The sequence below is a fragment of the Lathyrus oleraceus genome, chromosome 2, assembly GCF_024323335.1.
Source record: "Lathyrus oleraceus cultivar Zhongwan6 chromosome 2, CAAS_Psat_ZW6_1.0, whole genome shotgun sequence".
Classification (NCBI taxonomy): domain Eukaryota; kingdom Viridiplantae; phylum Streptophyta; class Magnoliopsida; order Fabales; family Fabaceae; genus Lathyrus; species Lathyrus oleraceus.
Genome location: NC_066580.1, coordinates 438,615,542 through 438,635,911, shown reverse-complemented (window position 1 = coordinate 438,635,911; position 20,370 = coordinate 438,615,542). Strand labels below are relative to the sequence as shown.

The 20,370-nt window shown below is 35.1% G+C and overlaps 2 protein-coding genes and 3 non-coding genes across 17 annotated transcripts in view; all 5 read left to right on the top strand.

The window, feature by feature from the left end:
* Positions 1–11,616: 11,616 nt before the first annotated feature.
* LOC127120107 (uncharacterized) overlaps positions 11,617–20,370 on the top strand; it is an 83,615-nt gene continuing 74,861 nt past the window's right edge. For 2 of the 13 annotated variants that reach the window (XR_007803085.1, XR_007803084.1), the window contains exons 1-4: positions 11,617–11,921; positions 12,386–12,427; positions 13,799–13,941; positions 15,539–15,784. Coding sequence is in view for 7 of the 13 variants with exons in the window: in XM_051050488.1 (XP_050906445.1) it covers positions 11,754–11,921; positions 12,386–12,427; positions 13,799–13,941; positions 15,539–15,659 (474 nt within the window). In the remaining 6 variants the exon portion in view is untranslated. Of the gene's footprint in view, positions 11,922–12,385; positions 12,428–12,899; positions 13,219–13,568; positions 13,717–13,798; positions 13,942–15,538; positions 16,517–20,370 lie in introns of those variants that run through there. The other 11 variants (XM_051050493.1, XM_051050489.1, XR_007803083.1 and 8 more) reach the window with 10 other exon arrangements.
* Positions 11,626–20,370, top strand: part of LOC127120108 (uncharacterized) — a 38,073-nt gene continuing 29,328 nt past the window's right edge. The window contains exon 1 of the mRNA XM_051050495.1: positions 11,626–11,684. The gene's annotated coding sequence lies outside the window, so the exon portion shown is untranslated. The remainder of the gene's footprint in view (positions 11,685–20,370) is intronic.
* LOC127124627 (U5 spliceosomal RNA) lies at positions 12,649–12,765 on the top strand. Its single transcript, XR_007804097.1, has one exon. It is a non-coding gene; the product is annotated as a U5 spliceosomal RNA (small nuclear RNA).
* On the top strand, positions 14,108–14,257 carry LOC127124381 (U4 spliceosomal RNA). The gene has a single exon (XR_007803896.1). It is a non-coding gene; the product is annotated as a U4 spliceosomal RNA (small nuclear RNA).
* Positions 14,818–14,978, top strand: LOC127124101 (U1 spliceosomal RNA). The gene has a single exon (XR_007803738.1). It is a non-coding gene; the product is annotated as a U1 spliceosomal RNA (small nuclear RNA).

The window sequence follows — 20,370 nt, the reverse complement described above, 5'->3', positions numbered from 1 at the left end:
TGATTCCTCACAAAGAGTAGCGGTTATCCCGGTGGCTGAAACCCAACTTGGATGCTCCGGAGGGTCCAGATCTTGATAGATCATCCTCATGGTATCTATGGGGCTACGATGTTGGGAAGTCAGATCCCTACGGGAGCCTTATCACACAAAAACCCAATCGATTTCAACCCAGACATACCTAGACCATCGAATTTTGCATAAACAATCTTGCATTACATATCATTGCATCATTAAGCGCATAGCATATTCCATCGAGATGGAGCATTATGCTAAATATACATGCATAAATTCATAAAAGTCTATCTCGAGAGCATAAAAGAATCCTCCGTTGAGACATCCTTCCTCCCCAATTGAGAACATTATCATGAAACCTTGGGATGGTGTTCCCCGCAGGTTTTCCCAAAATATCTCCTTTGTGTTGCCTTTTGCAAATACCTTTGGAATCATCAACCAGTCACTTACCTTTCGTAAGTGGGCCCCTTCCTTTTGCATTGGAGGTCCCTCTTTTCTTCTTTCAATACTCGTCTATATTGATCCCTAGTGAAGTCGCCATTTTCAACGCTCGTTTGTGTTGGCCTTCATTTTAATACTCGTCTGTATTGACCCCCGACACTCGTCCGTGTTAGCCTTATTTTTCAATACTCATCTATATTGACCCTCGACACTCGTCTGTGTTGGCCTTCTTTTTCAATACTCGTTCGTATTGACCCATAACACTTGTCCGTGTTAGCCTTCTTCTTCAATACTCGTCCGTATTGATCTTCAAGACTCGTCCGTGTTGATCTTCAACACTCATCCATATTGATCCTCTTTTTCAATACTCGTCTGTATTGGCCTCCAACACTCGTCTGTGTTGATACCTTCTCATTCAATACTCGTCCATGTTGGTGCCTTCTTGTTCAATACTCGTTTGTATTGATCCTTACACTCGTTCGTGTTGATATCTCCCTTTTTCAATATTCGTATGTATTGACCTCCGACGCTCGTCCATGTCAACTCTTTTTAATACTCGTTTGTATTGATCTTTGACACTCGTTTTGTGTTATCCCTTTTTCTTCAATACTCGTTTGTATTGATCTCAAGCCCATCCGTGTTGTTAAACCCCTTTTGATACTCATTTGTATTGGTATCTATCACTCGTAAGTGTGGACCTAATCTCCTCTTTTCCCTTTTGCTCAAGGATTTATATTCCTAAACATGCTTACCTTTTGTGAGTATCCTCTGCCTTTTGCATCAGAGATCTTCCCGTGATAAGGAGCTATTGCTACCTTTAGTGTGAGAAGCTCTCTCTTCTTAACCTTTCGTTGAGAAACTTTCTCACTACCTTTTGCGTGAGACTCCCCTACAGACCTTGTGTCTAGGAATTCTCGTTACCTTTTGTACGAGAATCTCACCCCATTTTTCTTCTTAATCTATTATTAAGGATTTCTCATCACCTTTTGTGTGAAAAATTTAACCATCTTTCTTCTCAAACTTTTGTTTGGAAAACCTTTTTCTGGTACAAATGAGCCGTTGCTACCTGTTGTGCGAGAAAATCGTATATCCCCAACAAGATTGTCACTCATTCCCATCTTCTTCTTGACCTTTTGCCAATAAGTTATCATCACCTTTTTGTATGAGAAATTTGTCCGTACCTTTTGTCTTAACTGATGTTGAAGATTTTGTTTCTCTTGCTAAAGAGTCGTTGTTGTCTATTGCAAGAGAATGTCGCTTCTCAGTTGAGTTGCTTGCCTTTAGAAAGACACCTCTCTGCCTTTTGTAGAAGGTCCCATTTCAATACTTCTTATCTGTGGGTACTTGCCTTTTGAAAATGCTCATATCTTTTGCCGTCATGGAATCCTGCGAGAATACCTCGATCACCTGTTACATGCAAAGACATGATAGGGGGAGGCGAGGAAATGGCGATATGAAAAAGGATAAAAAGAAAGAATAAAAACATGAAGAAAAAAAAGAATGAGAAAGAAAAAGAATGAAAAAGAATAAAATCTAAGAGAAAGACGAGAAATCATCAATCATACTGCATAAGTCATGCAAATCTAACCTCTCATATACACGTCCACCAAATAACATTCAAATTCCCAGCAGCTGCCCTGCATAAAGACTAGCTTGTTCATCCCACATCCCAGTAAAGATCTCTTTACGACCTATCTTCTCATTTCATCCCATTTGTTCCCGGCGGGCAAATTTCCTGATATTCTAGTATTTAATCCCATCCCACCTTGATTCTCCGGATGTTGTTGCTACCCATACATTTAAGTCCGAGGAGATTAAATAGAGGCAACTAACATACCCCGAAATTCACCATACCCTTTCACAATAATCACATAGGACACTAACCCTAATCATTTGCATATCCTCATAATCGTTCATTTCATTTGAATAAGCATGGTTCGACACAAGAAGACATATGACTTGAATTCATGGCTCGTTCTGGTACCTGGTGGATACCAAGACTCATCGGTAGTTTGAGGTGGATCAGGCAACCCAAACCTTGATCCCTTGGTGTATGCCATTGATGAACAATTTCATTTGCTTGGTAAATTGCTTGATTTAAAGGCATTTGATCAGGCCTGACCATGCCTTGATCATCAGGGTTTTCCACGTATTTTGTTAATTAGGTGGCCATGTGGTTTTACACCTCATTTGATTCTTGATCCATGACCATTCTTGGTCAGTCATTTGGTTCCTGATTACATATTTCTTGGTGGATTGATACATTTATTCATTCATTTCACTCAACCATGGTTCAATCTGATTTGCAAGTCGTGTTAGTTGGATTCATCGGTTCATTGCATGTTATCATTACAGTCAACATTATGTCATAATGTTTTTTCGAGTTGGTTTTAACCTCAATTTGATTTTTACTTCCGATTAATGTTCGAAGTTTAAATTGAGTTTTGAGGTTGAATTTGATTAGTGGAATTTAAATTTGGTTTTAAATATCATTTCATCTTTTTTCAAATTAATTCTAGGAGTTGCATTATTTTTAAAGTTCAATTTGATTTTTGACGCAAGGTTGATTTTCAAATAGAATTGATCTTTGAGTTTCTGATTAATTTTAGAGGTCATTGCGTCGTTTTGAAAATCAAGTTCAGTTTCGATTTATCGTTAGAATTTCAATCATTTCAATTTTCTTTCTTTTTTGTGATGGGCCATGTTAATTCAAATTAATCCCATTTTAACCCATTTGGTTCAACCCATATCCATTTAATAAAAACAAATCCATTCATTAACCAAAACCATTATCCAATTTGAATAACCATTTTTTCATATCCATTTTACATTATCCATTTGTCATTTTTCATTATCATTACCCAAAAACCACTTTTCATTTTATCATCACCCAAAAACCACTTTTCATTATCCATTACATAGGAAAACCAAAACCATTATCAATTTAAAATCATTTCCAAGCCCATCCACCTTTTTGTTTAAGCCCAATTCACATCCATGTATGACAAAAAAGTGAAAAGGGAGTACAACAACAGTAGCATAGCAGAAAGTAGGTGAAACATTGCAACACCAAAGCGCAAACGACAACCGCAAATTCAAACGGTAATCCAAATTGTAGCACGTAAACGGTGGAAAAGGGAATGAACACAACACTGCAATAGAAACCGTAAACAACGGCAACCAAGCTAACAAAACGCAACTGCTACACATCCAAATGGCATCAAGCTGAGCTATAATTCAAAATGTAAACGACGACAAACACAAGCCAAATTGCGACAGCATGAATTGCAAATAACCAAAACAAAAATCGGAATGCAAGCTATTTTTTAAAGAATGAACGACAACTTAAACACATCAGTATTGAGCAACAAAACGCAAGTGAAACTTACAATATCAAAACGACAACAACAACTCCAAATGCAATGCAAGAAATCCAAAAAGGAAATGCAGGTGCAACAATCAAAATGCAGCGGGAAACCAATCAAAACGACAAATGCAATTGAACTCAAATCCAAGCTCAATTCATTCCAATCCTATACATGACACCTATAAATACACGAATTAACAGAGAGGCTCAGATCCCTGTTTTTTAACAAAACAAAAACAATTCTGCAAAAATACCAATTCCATTTTTCTTCGGCACTAAACGCTTTAGAGTTCGTCCCTCACAATCATATGACATCTTGCAGAACAAACAGAGACGGAATTGAGTATAATTTCATCCTCAACGTTCCAACCATTCACAATTCAACGCATACGATGGAAAAAGATCGAAGAAGGAGTAGAAGAGCATTTGAACGGACATGAAGGAGATCGAAGAATAGTCCGAGTTACTTGAGCCTCATTTCGCCATTGCCATCTTCGGTTGGATTTCATCTGTTCGTGTTGTTGATGTGATGAATCGAATCCCAATTCATTCCATTGTGTGAGTCAACTTCCTTTTCGTTCTGTTGAGGAGTCGCATTAGTTTTTGGTTTAGGTGGAGGTTTGGTTCCGTTTCGGTTAGGAGGTGGAAATGAATGTGGCGAGTTGTTCACCGTTTCGAATCGTCGCCGCCGGTAAAAAAACCCGGCGCGACGAAGTTTTTCGATGCGAATCATTTTTTCCCCTCTCTGTTGTGGGAGTACTAAGCGATGGGACAAAGAGGATGGAACCTACGTTTGGCTTTTTCTTTTTTCAATTGTGCGTTGGGCTTAGTCATCTTCAATTAGGCCCAAACGTAAGTCTGGTTTGCACTCTACACCCCTTATGGTCCTGCTCACCCCCGCATGGGCCTTAAGTGAGCCTAATGCAATTTTGGCTACTGCACCCCCATGTTCGGGCTTATAAGATTGATTTTAAGCCCATGCTTGATTGTAGAATCGTACTTGGAATTTTGGTTTTATTAATATTTGAGTTCTTATTTTATTTTTGATAATTGTTTAGTAGTGTGATTTTAATTTGATAATAGATTTTAATATTTGAATCTTAATTTGATTTTTTTGATAATTATTTTGTTTTGATTTTAATTTGATAATAGATTTTAATATTGGAATTTTAATTTTATTTTTGATAATTGTTTGGGTAGTGTGATTTTAATTTGGTAATAATAGAATTGTTTTAATATTTGAATTCGATTATTGATCCTCTTGATATTTGTTTTGATTAATCTTAATCTCTAACACCTAACATCTAACAATTAACTCCTAATACTTAATTTCCGCTTCTAACTTCTAACTTTTAATTCTTGCACCTAACTCCTAACATTCAATTTTGTCATTTACTTTATTTGCTTTTAATTTTTCCTTCTATATTACATATTGTACATCCATATCATCATTCACTTCATCTTAAAATGGACTTAAAAATGGAAAGGACTTAAAAAATGCAAAAAGACAATAAATCCTAAGCATGGAATGGAATGGTCAATGAACTTTAGGACTTCTTATTAGGACCTTTGCAATAAGACCTTGGACAAGTATTTGACGCGAACACGGAAGAAACATTCAATAATCAAGAAGAATTTGTAATCTTTTATGCGCTTTCTAGTTTAGGACAAAATGCACACACAAGGTTTTCTCTTGGGCTACCTGGCAATGAGACCTTTTATATATGCACTTCCTTCTACTTTTCATGTACCCCCTTTTCGGATATATGCTTTTACTTGCTTTCTTTATTATTGTTTGATAGTTATCTCTTAAAATTAGGAACACTCACTATTTCATAATCAATATGCAAACCCTTGATCCAACGTCAAGCGGTCTTTTCTTAAATAAAACTCAAAAACACAATAAGATACGATTAGGATTGTATGTCACGAGCCTTAAGCGGTAAAGAAGGGATGAGAGTGAAGCTTTCCTACACTCGTTATGAGTATCCTGAACACAAGACGTTTGGCTTGGTAGTTCGAGATACTCACCTTTATCCTTGGCGAGCACACTAATTTAAAATCTATCTCCACTCCGCAAACCTATGGCAAGAAAAAATTTCGATAACGACACATACTCAAGCGTAAACATCCTAGATGGTTCCCATGGAGTACCATGGATGTGAGGGGTGATAATACCTTCCCCTTGCATAACCAACTTCCGAACCTGTTCGTGGTTGCGATGACCATTCTTTGGGGTTTTCTGATATTTTCCCTTTCCTTTGGAATAAATAAAAACTGATGGCGACTTTGTATTTTTTGCATAGCGACAGTTACCTTCTTCTAACAAGTGGTATCAGAGCACCAACTTATCTTGTGCTTCAAATTCACTTATTAGATTATGACTTCCGAACCAAAAAGGGTGTATAATAAAGCGTCGAGTTTCAATGGAGAGAACTATGGTTATTGGAAGGATTATATGCATATCCATATCAATTCTATTAATAGAAAAATATGGAGCATCATCCAAAATGGTCCATTTGAAATAACTATGACCAATGCGAGTAGTGTTGTTGTACCTAAGTCGGAAGTACAATGGGATGCAGAAGATGAGAAAAAGTGGTATTGTGATGAAAAGGCAAAGAATATTCTAATCTCCGCTTTAGGAGTTGATGAACATTACTGTGTCTCTCATTGTGAAACCGCTAAAATTATGTGGGACTCATTACAAGTTGCCCATGAGGGTACAAATGAGGTCAACCAAGCTAGAATCAACATTTTAAATCAACAGTTTGAACTCTTTCACATGAAGCATGGTGATTCCATTACCGATCAAAAGAGATTCAATCATCTTATAAATCGTTCGGATGCACTTGGCAAGGCAGTTTCCACTTATATTGTTACTAACAAAATTTTGAGATGTCTTAATAGGGACTGTCACTGCCATCAAGGAAGCTAACAACCTATTGACTTCATACACTACAATTTTGTTTTGAAGAACATGATCAAGAGCTCATTAGCTTAGAGGAGCATGAGAAGAAAGTTAAGAAAGAAAAGAACAAAGAAAAAGAGGTGGAATAGAAGTTTATTGCTCTAGTGGCTTCTAATTCCAAGTCCTCAATAAAAGAGCATGATGAAAGTGGATCTAGTGACAATGAGAAGTCAAATGATGAGGAAATTGGGCTTCTTGTTAAACGGTATTGTCATACCCTAAATTTTGCCCTCCCATTTTCATTTTCATCTGACTATTGATTTGTGACTCATCTACATACCACCTGCATTCATTCACAATTGCATAGTAATAACAAACATCATTGATTCAAGGGTTGTTAAGTATGACACTGAAGTGAAGTTGGCACGATAGTAATGGTTAGTTCATTTCTTGTGAATCAAATTTGTGGAAATCTAATCTTCAACATATGATTGTGGTTATGTTGTTACATCATGGCATTGGGTATTGAAGTTACTTAGTGATTATCTTGGGCTTAGATTGGTGGCACAACGCTTCATTCAAGAGATCAAGTCATTCTTCTTAAAAACCAATTTACCACTCCATTCATTTAAGAATCCATTTCATTAGAAAATCATCAATCATCTTACAAAATATCCAAACTACAAAATATCCATCATCATCTTTTGTATGAGAAATCTGTCTGTACCTTTTGTCTTAACTGATGTTGAAGATTCTGTTTCTCTTGCTAAAGAGCAGTTGTTGTCTATTGCAAGAGAATGCCGCTTCTCAGTTGAGTTGCTTTCCTTTAGCAAGACACCTCTCTACCTTTTGCAGAAGGGCCCATTTCAATACTTCTTATCCGTGGGTACTTGCCTTTTGCAAATGCTCATCTCTTTTGCCGTCGTGGAATCCTGCGAGAATACCTCGATCACCTGTTACATGCCAAGACATGATGGGGGAGGTGAGGAAAGGGCAATATGAAAAAGGATAAAAAGAAAGAAAAAAAACATAAAGAAAAAAAAAGAATGAGAAAGAAAAAGAATGAAAAGGAATAAAAGCTAAGAGAAAGACGAGAAATCATCAATCATATTGCATACGTCATGCACATCTAACCTCTCATATACACATCCACCAAATAACATTCGAATTCCTAGCAGCTGCCCTGCACAAAGACTGGCTTGTTCATCCCACATCCCAGTAAAGATCTCTTTACGACCTATCTTCGCATTTCATCCCATTTGTTCCTGGCGGGCAAATTTCCTGATATTCTAGTATTTAATCCCCTCCCACCTTGATTGTCTGGATGTCGTTGCTACCCGTACATTCAGGTCCGAGGAGATTAAAAAGAGGCAACTGTCATACCCCGAAATTCACCCTACCCTTCATAATAATCACATAGGCCACTAACCCTAATCATTTGCATATCCTCATAATCATTCATTTCATTTGAATAAGCATGGTTCGACACAAGAAGACATGTGACTTGAATTCATGGCTTGTACTGGTACCTAGTGGATACCAAGACTCATCGGTAGTTTAAGGTGGATTAGGCAATCCAAACCTTGATCCCTTGGTGTATGCCATTGGTGAACAATTTCATTTTCTTGGTAAATTTCTTGATTTGAAGGCATTTGATCAGACCTGACCATGCCTTGATCATCAGGGTTTTCCACGTATTTTGTTAATCAGGTGGCCATGTGGTTTTACACCTAATTTGATTCTTGATCCATGACCATTCTTGATCAGCCATTTGGTTCCTGATCACATGTTTCTTGGTGCATTGATACATTTATCCATTCATTTCACTAAACCATGGTTCAATCTGATTTGCAAGTCGTGTTAGTTGGATTCATCGGTTCATTGCATGTTATCATTATAGTCAGCATTATGTCATAATGTTTTTTCGAGTTGGTTTTAGCCTCAATTTGATTTTTACTTCCGATTAATCTTCGAAGTTTAAATTGAGTTTTGAGGTTGAATTTGATTAGTGGAATTTAAATTTGGTTTTAAAAATCATTTCATCTTTTTTCAAATTAATTCTAGGAGTTGCATTATTTTTAAAGTTCAATTTGATTTTTAACGCAAGGTTGATTTTCGAATAGAATTGATCTTTGAGTTTCTGATTAATTTTAGAGGTTATTGCATCGTTTTGAAAATCAAGTTCGGTTTCAATTTATTGTTAGAATTTCAATCATTTCGATTTAACCCATGTAGTTCAACCCATATCCATTTAATCAAAACACATCCATTCATTAACCAAAACCATAATCCAATTTGAATAACCATTTTTTCATATCCATTTTACATTACCCATTTTTCATTTTTCATTATCATTACCCAAAAACCACTTTTCATTTTATCATCACCCAAAAACCACTTTTCATTATCCATTACATATGAAAACCAAAACCATTATCAATTTAAAATCATTTCCAAGCCCATCCACCTTTTTGTTTAAGCCCAATTCACATCCATGTATGACAAAAAAAGTGAAAAGGGAGTACAACAACAGCAACATAGCAGAAAGCAGGTGAAACATTGAGAGAACTATGGTTATTGGAAGGATTGTATGCGTATCCACATGAACTCTATTAATAGAAAAATATGGAGCGTCATCCAAAATGGTCCATTTGAAATAACTATGACCAATGCAAGTAGTGTTGTTGTACCTAAGCCAGAAGTACAATGGGATGCAGAAGATGAGAAAAAGTGGTATTGTGATTAAAAGGCAAAGAATATTCTAATCTCCGCTTTAGGGTTGATGAACATTATTGTGTCTCTCATTGTGAAACCACTAAAATTATGTGGGACTCATTACAAGCTGGCCATAAGGGTACAAATGAGGTCAACCAAGCTAGAATCGACATTTTAAATCAACAGTTTGAACTCTTTAACATGAAGCATGGTGAAACCATTACCGATCGAAAGAGATTCAATCATCTTATAAATCGTTCGAATGCACTTGGCAAGGCAATTTCCACTTATATTGTTGCTAACAAAATTTTGAGATGTCTTAATAGGGACTGTCACTGCCATCAAGGAGGCTAACAACCTATTGACTTCATACATTATAATTTTGTTTGGTAAGCTTGAAGAACACGAGCAAGAGCTCATTAGCTTAGAAAAGCATGAGAAGAAAGTTAAGAAAGAAAAGAACAAAGAAAAAGAGGTGGAAAAGAAGTTTATTGCTCTTGTGGCTTCTAGTTCCAGGTCCTCAATAAAAGAGCATGACGAAAGTGGATCTAGTGATAATGAGAAGTCAAATGATGAGGAAATGGGGCTTCTTGTTAAACGGTATTGTCATACCCTAAATTTTGCCCTCCCATTTTCATCTGACTATTGGTTTGTGACTCATCTACATACCACCTGCATTCATTCACAATTGCATAGTAATAACAAACATCATTGATTCAAGGGTTATTAAGTATGATACTGAAGTGAAGTTGGCACGATAGTAATGGTTAGTTCATTTCTTGTGAATCAAATTTGTGGAAATCTAATCTTCAACATATGATTATGGTTATGTTGTTACATCATGGCATTGTGTATTGAAGTTACTTAGTGATTATCTTGGGCTTAGATTGGTGGCACAACGCTTCATTCAAGAGATCAAGAGATACAATTTCGAGAAATTCAAATATTCAAATTTGGATGAAGCCATTCTTCTTAAAAACCAATTTACCACTCCATTCATTTAAGAATCCATTTCATTACAAAATCATCGATCATCTTACAAAATATCCAAACTACAAAATAAATTACACAAGGAAAATCCTTATTTGAAAAAGTCAACCAACCATCCTATACTTTATTCGTTTCATTTCTCCATGAGTCTTTCATGTTCAAGCTTCCGCATCATGCCCGAGTGTTGTTCAATACCACATCATGAGTTAGACCTGCAAAAACATACCAAATCACATACATGATAGGTCATCAAGAGAAATGCATATCCTATGTGTTCACATGAGCCAACATACCACCAAATAGATTAAAAAAACCTTTTTTCGTGCATGTAACCGGTTACCAAAAACCAGGTAACCGATTACACCTCCCCAACATGTCATTCAAGTTGCATGTTTTCACATTTTTTTCCTGCATGTAATCGATTATACCAAATCATGTAACCGATTACATCACCTAAAAATAGCCACAAAACACATTTTTCGTGTGTGTACCAATTACACCAAATCATGTAACCGGTTACACCTGAACCAGAAGGCCAAAATACTGCATTTTTCAGCATTGCAGAGTTTGTTTTCTATTCCCAAATTCACTCATAAATCAGTTCCAATTCGCATTGCAATTTGCATTCAATTATGCAACAACAAGTCAACGACTTTACACTACACTAATTCACTGGGATGTTGAACCACATGCAGGTCATCTAATAAATCACAAAATCTTCAATTTGCGAACTTTGTTGGTTATAATGACATATGGGATGTCTAATTTGGTGAGGATATTTCTTTTGAAGAAACGAAGGATACTGTGACGCATTATCTTTATTAAAGATTCAAACTCTATCTAGTCCGTGAAATAATCGACGACAATAACTAAATACTTTAATCAATATAAGACTATTTGAAAAAGTCTAATATTTTCATCCCTAACTAGGCAAACGATTAAGGGGAGAATAAAGTGTTCAATTTTATTGGTGGGATAATGAGTTCGTAAGGAGTAAATATGATATAATAAATTAAATTTAAAATTAATCTTATCATATTTTATTAGTTAAAATATTGATCATGAATTTGAGTTTAATTAGAAAATGATAAAGATAAAAAACAAGTGATTGATTTATTCATAAAAAATATAATTAAAAAAATGAAAATTTAATAAAATATAATATATAATTGAACATTTTTGGTTAAGTGGCAACAATACAATGAACTAAAATAAAACACTTTACCAAACCAACAGGAAAGGAAAAGCATTTTGTCATAAACGTTTTGTCTTCCTCTGTAGTTCATGATGATTTTGATAAATGGAGCATGAATCTCAATGTTACTCTTATGCTTTGAAGAAGGAAACCGAGCAAGTTGTCTTTGGGAAAGGGAAAGGATTCTAGGTCTCTCGTTTTTACTGTTTCCAGCTTCTCGTTTTTACTGTTTCCATTTCTATTTGGGAAAGGGAAGCTTCCATGCATGTTCTCTCTTTGAAGCAAGCAAGGTAAACAATACAATTCCATTCTCAAAAAATCACCTTATATTCATAAATATTTGCAAATGATGTTTTGGGTCGGGTGAAAAAAGGGTTTTGAGTCTGTATTAACTTGCCATGTAAAATTGCTTCTCAAATCTCATCATCCATCCATGTTAATTTAGGGATAAACACCACCAGGCTAGAATTGAGGTTTCGAAAGAAAGATCCTATAGTTCTATGCAACACCGACACCTCTGAAAAAATGTGTGTGTCGGACACATATACCGACATTTGTGATTATATTTAATTTATTCATTTTTTAAATTATTATCGGTGTCGCCGGTGTAGTTTAGTCTAAAAGAAATATGTTGTTTGGCAGTGCTCAGTTTGTATACTCCATAGCTATCACCTTGTTTTGCAATGAAGAGTACTATCTTCTTGAATGAAATATGTTAAGCCTAACTAAGGTAAATCCTCTTTATCTTCTACAGGATTCTTTTGTATGCTACAGGATTCTTTTGATCATGAAAATGGTGAGGGTTTTAAAGATTGTTACGATGCAAGTTGAGTTTTTATTCATGTGCTGTATTTGCATTGAAGTTCATTTGTTGCTATAGATTGGGATACTTTAGTAATTAAAAGTAGGGGTCAAGTGAGTGGGTATCATACTCAAGTCCCACATCTTCTACTGCATAAAAGAAACTATAGTGCTTACATATAAAATGAAAGCACCTCTCATTGCTATCATTTACGGAGCCGTGTGATGATGACATAGCGAACTATTCTTTCGCCTTTTACTAAAGAATACCGTGTCAGCGTCACAATTAGCGGCATACGCTAGTTTTTGGAAGAGTTCTCAATTTTGAGGGCTCTGCAATTTAGTTCAACTTTCTCAATGTTCATTGAAGATTCTTAAGCTTGATTTCTGTCCATGGTTTTCTAGTAACTTATTTGAATATTTCACAAACCACATTATTATTCATTAGTAATTTTTAAATTTAATAGGAAATGTGTATTACTACAAGGTCTTCCGGGAAACTAGATGTCAGTATTTTACAGCTGAATGATAATCTTTCTGTTATGCTCTTTGAAGTGAGAAATCTTTAGAAGTGAGAAAACAAGATTAAGAAGTGAGAAATGTGATAATCTTTCAGTATTTTACACTTTAGAAGTGAGAAAACAAGATTAAGAATTTGTTATGCTGGCCTTTGAAAATCATAATCAGATCACTTACCATATGCTTCAACTTTAGACAAATGGAATAATACAAGAGAAGAGACTCTTAGACCCACTTGATATTGATGATTGACTAGTTTTTAAACATTATCAGTTGTCTCCTTCCCACTGAAGTTGTTACTTTTTATACTCTTAAGTGAAATCCAGTGATTGGATAAAACTTTTGAAATCTTGACATATTCGGAAGTGGTTCAGTTTGTATAATCTATATGCGAAATCTTGACATATTCGGAAGTGGTTCAGTTTGTATAATCTATATGCGAAATCTTGACATAATCGGAAGTGGTTCAGTTTGTATAATCCATATGCTTAATCATTCTGTTTGAAAAAGTTAAAACGATCACCTTGTTGTGCAATAAAGAGTACTGTTTCTTTCATCTTTCATTGTAATTTATTTTAGTGCATGAATGTTCTGCTGGCCTGCATCTGTACACTTAGGTAAAAAGCCTCTTTGTCTTCGACATGATTCTTTTGTGAGCTATAGCCATGGTAGATTTTGATCAAGAAAATGGTGAGGTCGCTAAAGACTTACTTAAATAAAAGATGGAATAAATCGTTTAGCTCAATACAGCTCCCCTGTTGCAAGGTGAGTTCTTATTCATGCGCTATGTTTGCGTTAAATTACTTCGATTATGTTATTTTCATGTCAATGTTTGTACAAATGTTAGATTAAGCTTCGGTCAGCGTGCTTCATGATTCCATCAACACATCTTTGTCTCCTAAAGATTTTTCCACCGAAAGCCTTCGGATGTAGAAAAAGTAGGGGTCAAAGCTGGGAGTTGAAGATTGTCATTTTGTGGCTGGATTATAAGTAAGTAAAATTCAATAACTTTGGTACTTGTTTGATGACGGGGTTATTTTTCTACTATTTGCTTGTCTTAGTTGTTGCCAAAACTTCTAAGTCCCATATTGCTAATGAGAGGAATTAGATAAGCTTGAAGTTATATAAAAAGGAAGCTTATTCTTCATTCAATTCTATCTTTGTGCTTGGGGCAATGACGCAGCTAGTGAGGTTCTAACCGAGGCGCGTCTATTGCTGGTTGAAAACTATTTCCAAACCCCCTCTTAGGCTTGAGGTAACTCAAGCCTTTGAGAATTTCTGGAAGGGCTCCCTTAGGGGTAAAGTCCTACAACATTAGTTAAATATATTTGTATTTTTTTTGTGATATACGTTTTAAGTCTGTATTATTGATACTCTATTTTTTTCAATTTATTCAAACTTTATTTTTTATTTTAGCATAAAATATAATATTGCAACTAACATTATAGTAGCAAAATTAACATTGATCTATGTTTTCAAGATTAAAAACGTTAACTTGAAACTAAATAAAAACTGATATAAATTGTAAGATTTGACCTGAGTTGATTTCATAACAAGAGCAAAGTTATGCATATAAATCCTAATGGAGGTTGCAAATGTGAGTTGTTGTATGAATTGTTGATCTGCTAAGTTGTAAGTAGGGGTCAAGTTGGTGTATGAATTGTTGATATGCTAAGTTGATATAAACGGTGTACATACAACTCCAACACTAAATCTTGGGAACAAATACGTCTTAGTAGTTTAGATTTAAATGATGATTATCTTTCACAAAAAAATATCATGTTAACACTAGTCCCACATCGGAATTGTTAGAGTGAATAGTACGGAACATGAGGTATAAAGAACAAGCGTGTGATTCATTGCAACATACTTACCTGGATGGGGTCAATGGATGATCATCAGGGTCCATGGCCTAGGCAAGTGACCTCCATTGCACTTAGGAGGGGTGCTAGCCTAAGGTCTACCCAAGTGGTGGAGCCTACATCATAATTTGTTGCTGTGGGGGCCTGCGTTCGCGCGGCCCCTTCCAAAATAAGTTTAATAGTTTTAGGGATTTTGGATCCTATATTTGGTGGTTGTTTTAGTGATTTTGGATCCTATATTTGGTGGTTTAGTGAAAAAGTAGAGTGTGTAAATGTCCATTAATTTGTAGAGGGTCACTTGCCTCAAAGTTAGGAAAGAAAAATCACTTTTTTAGTTGTTATGTTAAGCCTTAAAAATGGAAAGGGACCTTAAAAGGACATTGTTTTTCAGTTGATTATGTTAAGCCTTAAAAATGGAAAGGGACCTTAAAAGGACATACAATGATAATCTGTGGGTCTGTTATCACAAAAAAATTGTACACGAAAAGGTAAAAAGTGATCTTATGTACTGGTCTCCTTAGAACTATAGCATAGATCCTGTTCAAGTCAGGCCTTGCTTATTCATGCTCAGATTTCAACAATCTTGGGCCACATTGTTAATATGTTTCTGAAGTGCTTTTCTTATTTAGCATTAATTCATTTCCTTGATCAATTTTAAGTTATCATATGGAGATTTTCATTAAAAATTGCATGGTTTTTACAAAGAACTTTTTTCACATCTGAAGAATTCTTCTTTTGGATGGGGCAAATGAGGGTTTGGTTATTGTGTCATATTCTCGCGGAGTGAGTTTTAGAGAACCTTTTAAAAACCAATTAATGGAGTTCTTCAGGAACACTTGTGGATGAGAAGATTTCAGAGGAAGATATGGAGTTGTCTTCTTCCCTCAGTGAAATCTGATGTTTGGCAGGAACACTTGTGTATCTTCTTTCATTGGTGTTTTTGAATGAAATATGTCAAGTCTAACACTAAGGTACAAGATTGTTTTGTATGCTATAGCCATGGTGGTAGATTTTGATCATGAAAATTGTGAGGTATTTTTGGTTTCTCTCTGTTTCAGGTGAAAAGAACAAAACATGACGAATCAGAGCTAAGCTACGGTCTGCCCGTAGCCAGCGTTACGTCCCGTAGCACACCAGAAGCTGTGTCATATTCCATTTTCACAACAGGGTTCAGACTGCTTAAGCTGTTTTATTTCTGCATCGAACACTAATTTTAAGCCATTCTTAATAGATTTTAGGCCTTCTGGTGTGTCACTTACAAGCAACTAGACATACTTAAATCAAACATCAAGCCTTATAGTGGTACCTTGATGGAGTTCTCAGGAGACAATGCAGAAGGCACGAGATTCCTTGAATTGTGACTTTCATGGTCGATGTGTGAAAATTTTCATTTCTGAAAAGGATGTTGATGGTCGATGAAACGTTGGCATACAACCTCGCCATTGTAAGTAGACACATGCTAAATTCAATTTGAGACCTTGTATCAAAACCCCACTTAGCAATGAAGTTTTCTTTAGAGAACATGGAGATTTCAACGTCAAGAATATTTTTATGGAGTCCAACGTACATGCCCGACATGTTCTCAATATTTGGTGATTATTGTTCCTTTATTTTTCTGCTTGTATAGAATTCCTAACTTCACATTACATGTTTGTTTGAAAGTTCACAACAATATTCTAAACAAAATTTAACTTTTCGTTTTTTGTTGTTGTTGTTGATGTACTAAAAGAATACATGGATGACTATAATTTGTTTTGAGGAAAAACAATTCTGCTAGTGAAAAACACTTACTTTTATCAATAATCTTTAGTTTCACTTCTAAAATAGAATTCCAGAAAAACGACATTAGTTGAGAGTTTAAAGCCTAAAAAATTCATAAATGCACTCCAAAAATCAAGTAAAATGACTTAAAAAGAATAATGGCAACAAAATCAATGATACCGACGAAGTGAAAGAGTGTTGTTTCACTTCCACGTTGACCTACGTGACATGCATGCTTTGTGGAATTGGTGTCCTTTGCCCTGCAAACCCCGTTCGTTTTCAAGCATATGTGAGCCCACGAAACTCCCTGTGTTTATGGACAATGTGTTTATGGACAATATTATAGAGAAAATTGATCCTTGGATCATGGACAATATTATAGAGAAAATTGATCCTTGGATCATTTTTTATAGGAGCGTGCATAATATCCACACAAAAAAATTACCTCTTAATACTTGTATGTTGAATCCTGTAATGCACAAAAATGGCATTAGATAGACAACCTAGATCCATGACTAGGTTTTACTTTAAACATAGACATGGCATTGGACCTCATTCCTCCAATATGAATTGAGAACTATAAGACCATCCAACTTCCATCCAGCGTGTTCCTCAACAAATGACCTCTTGCTTCGTTGAAATTTTACCTGAGTAACTCCTTGATTTGCTTGCTTTCCATAAACAATACCTTTGGGAACCAGTATCTTCCCATAAAAAAATACACTAAGATCAAGTCATAGTAAAACCAAAATCAAATATGAAATAGTAACATTATGTAACTCATGACAAATCTCGTTACAAAACATAAATGTTAGTATGAAATTTGACAATGTTAGAAATTGACACAAAATAAGGCCCACTTCAACATACAAGACACTGAAAATTATGATGTAAGGTTCGCGTAGAATCAGTGTATTGAAACAATGGAGCATTTAACCTACCACCCCCTCTTTTATACTTGGTACCCCCATATTTTCATATTGAAGAAACTTTCTCTGCTATTATTTACCAATTAAAATTAACATTTCTTCAAAACATGTTGACTACAAGTCGGGGAGATTTATGTCGAAGTTGAGATGTTGTAATCACCGTGTTGAAGTTGCAGCTAAGTTTAATCAGAGTCTGGTTTCAAAAAAGTATTATCAACATTAAGCATCGGTATAACACTCCATTTTGTGCCAACTTGCACGGTTTTGTTTCGAGACAGTGTATACAACATATTGGAAAGGAACTAAAATGGGTAAAACTGGTTGGTGCAAACCAAGATGTATGTGGTTGCTTCATTAGAACAACACACGTGTTATTGTGTGTGTGTCAACTTGTCGGTTTTCAAATACAAGGCAATCTTGTTCCTTTAGAACTAATTCATAGTTTTTGGAAGAAATTACACATTGAAGAGCATGATGTCAATCATGAAGAAAGTCATACATAATTGGATTTAGAAATAGAGTGTGAAGAGTTGAAGACATATTTCTGTACTTTGGATATCATAGGCCATAAAGTGTTGAAAAAAAAGGTTCGGGAACTAACACATTCATCCGTAACTTTTATGTTTCCACCATCGATGAAGTACAAGCCAAAGATGGGAGTCAAGAAGAGCAAAAAAGGTCAAGAAAGTGATGTTCATCGTGATCCTTCACAATGGGAGTATGGTGAGAGCTTGTAGGGGAGTCAGACTATAAAGAGATCATCCATAAAACCAACTGAAAGTCAACCGTCAAGTATGCCGGCTAGAAGTCAATCGTCCACTGCTTCTTCGAGAGATGTTTACTTGTCCAAGTTTCCTGATTTGTTACATCCATGATTCCACATATTCATTACATTGTTGGTGTTAGTGATGATGGGAATTTTGGTTTTCATACTATTGTAGCTTTTATTGGATGGGATGAAGAGTCGTGGCCTTTGATTCGAATGCAATTAGATACTCAAGTTCATCAACAACCTCAATTGTTTTCCAATTTGTTCTATGACACAGTCTTTACATTTAGGAATGTGTTACGAGTAGAACACTTGGGTGTGCAGGATATTGATAATGGATTACCCTATTACTTGTAGATACAATGTCGTATTTGTCTCTCTGTCGAAGAGACTTAACATCACATTTTTCCCTCTTGCCTTAGCTCCACCTATGTATACGAGCAATCATAAAATCATTGTTGTTGGTTTTGTCAACAACAATAATTGTGTTCGTGTAAAGTTGAAACCCTATTGTCCATTGTTTCTTGTCACTGAGCGTTGGAGACAAAATTGTATTAAAGATGCAAAAGCATGTAAAATAGATACAATGTCGTATTTGTCTCTCTGTCGAAGAGACTTAACATCACATTTTCCCCTCTTGCCTTAGCTCCACCTATGTATACGAGCAATCATAAAATCATTGTTGTTGGTTTTGTCAACAACAATAATTGTGTTCGTGTAAAGTTGAAACCCTATTGTCCATTGTTTCTTGTCACTGAGCGTTGGAGACAAAATTGTATTAAAGATGCAAAAGCATGAGAATCAGCATATGTGAGACGCATTAGGCACTAGAAAGATAAAGTTATGAGGTTATCCTAATTTGTTTTGTATTCTTGTATGTAGCAGTGTTTTTAATATATGTATATATTTTATTGGTTTTTTTATCGAATCAATTATTCTAGAAAAATTAATGAAGTTAAAAATGAACAATTTTTACTAAATGTATACCAGAAATGTCATAATTTTTAAAATTTTCTATTAAATACCAGAAATTTCACAATTTCCAGAATTTTATGATAATTATCGAAAATTTTACAATTTTCGGTAAGAGAGCACATGTCTTCACCGAAAATTTCAGAAGTTTTGGTATGTATATATTGAGATTTCTAAATTATCATTACATTTACCTTTGTAACGGTAAAAAAATGTAATTTTCAAAAAAAGTCGGTAAATACTCAAAATTTCTGGTACGCCCTGGCATGTTTTGAAAATTTCGGTATTTAATGAAGGTATAACAGTAAAATTGCTCTAAATGTGAGGGTGCTAGGTACAATTGGGGATGACATGTTAAATGCTCAAAACAGTGACATTCATGATAAAATCAAACTTTGTGAAAAAAAATAATACTACCTCTGGTCCAATTTATAAAAGACACACTACTTTTTAGATGCGTTAAATAATTAACGTGTTTGGTTCATATATTGTCCATTTATTGGTTATTTGATGTATTTAAAAAGTAAGTTGTCTATTATGAATAGGACAAAGGTAGTATAACGATAAAGTACCCATTATGACATAGACGGTGGAACTTGGAAGCGCAAAGCCACAACAAAACAGAGAGTTAAGTTTTGAAATATGAAATGCATGATAAGATTTCTTCTTGCCATCCCCCATTTTTGACCTAGCACCCCCATATTTTGTAATAATGATAATTTTATGCTTTTATTACCGGACATTTAAAAATCCGGTATAAGGTTTAACCAAATTTTTGGCAAAAATCCAAAATCTCTTGAATTTTTTGCAAAGATTCAGAACCTGTTGAAGTTTTACCGATTTTTTAAATTATTTCTAGATTTTTAGTAAAACTTTGAATATGTTTAGGAGTGTTATCCTTTTTTTTAGGAAAAATCCGGAATTTGCAAGATTCTACCATCATTATTACCAAAGCTTTCCACAAATAAGACAAATTTTGTTGTATACCGATTTTTTTTTTTGCATAAACCCAAAAATCTGATAGTTAAGTATGCTTCAATTGTGGGGTCCAGATCCCGATGGTTCCCATGTAAATTTTACTCAGTTTTCACCATTGATGTTGTGCGTTTTACATAAATGATTCCTT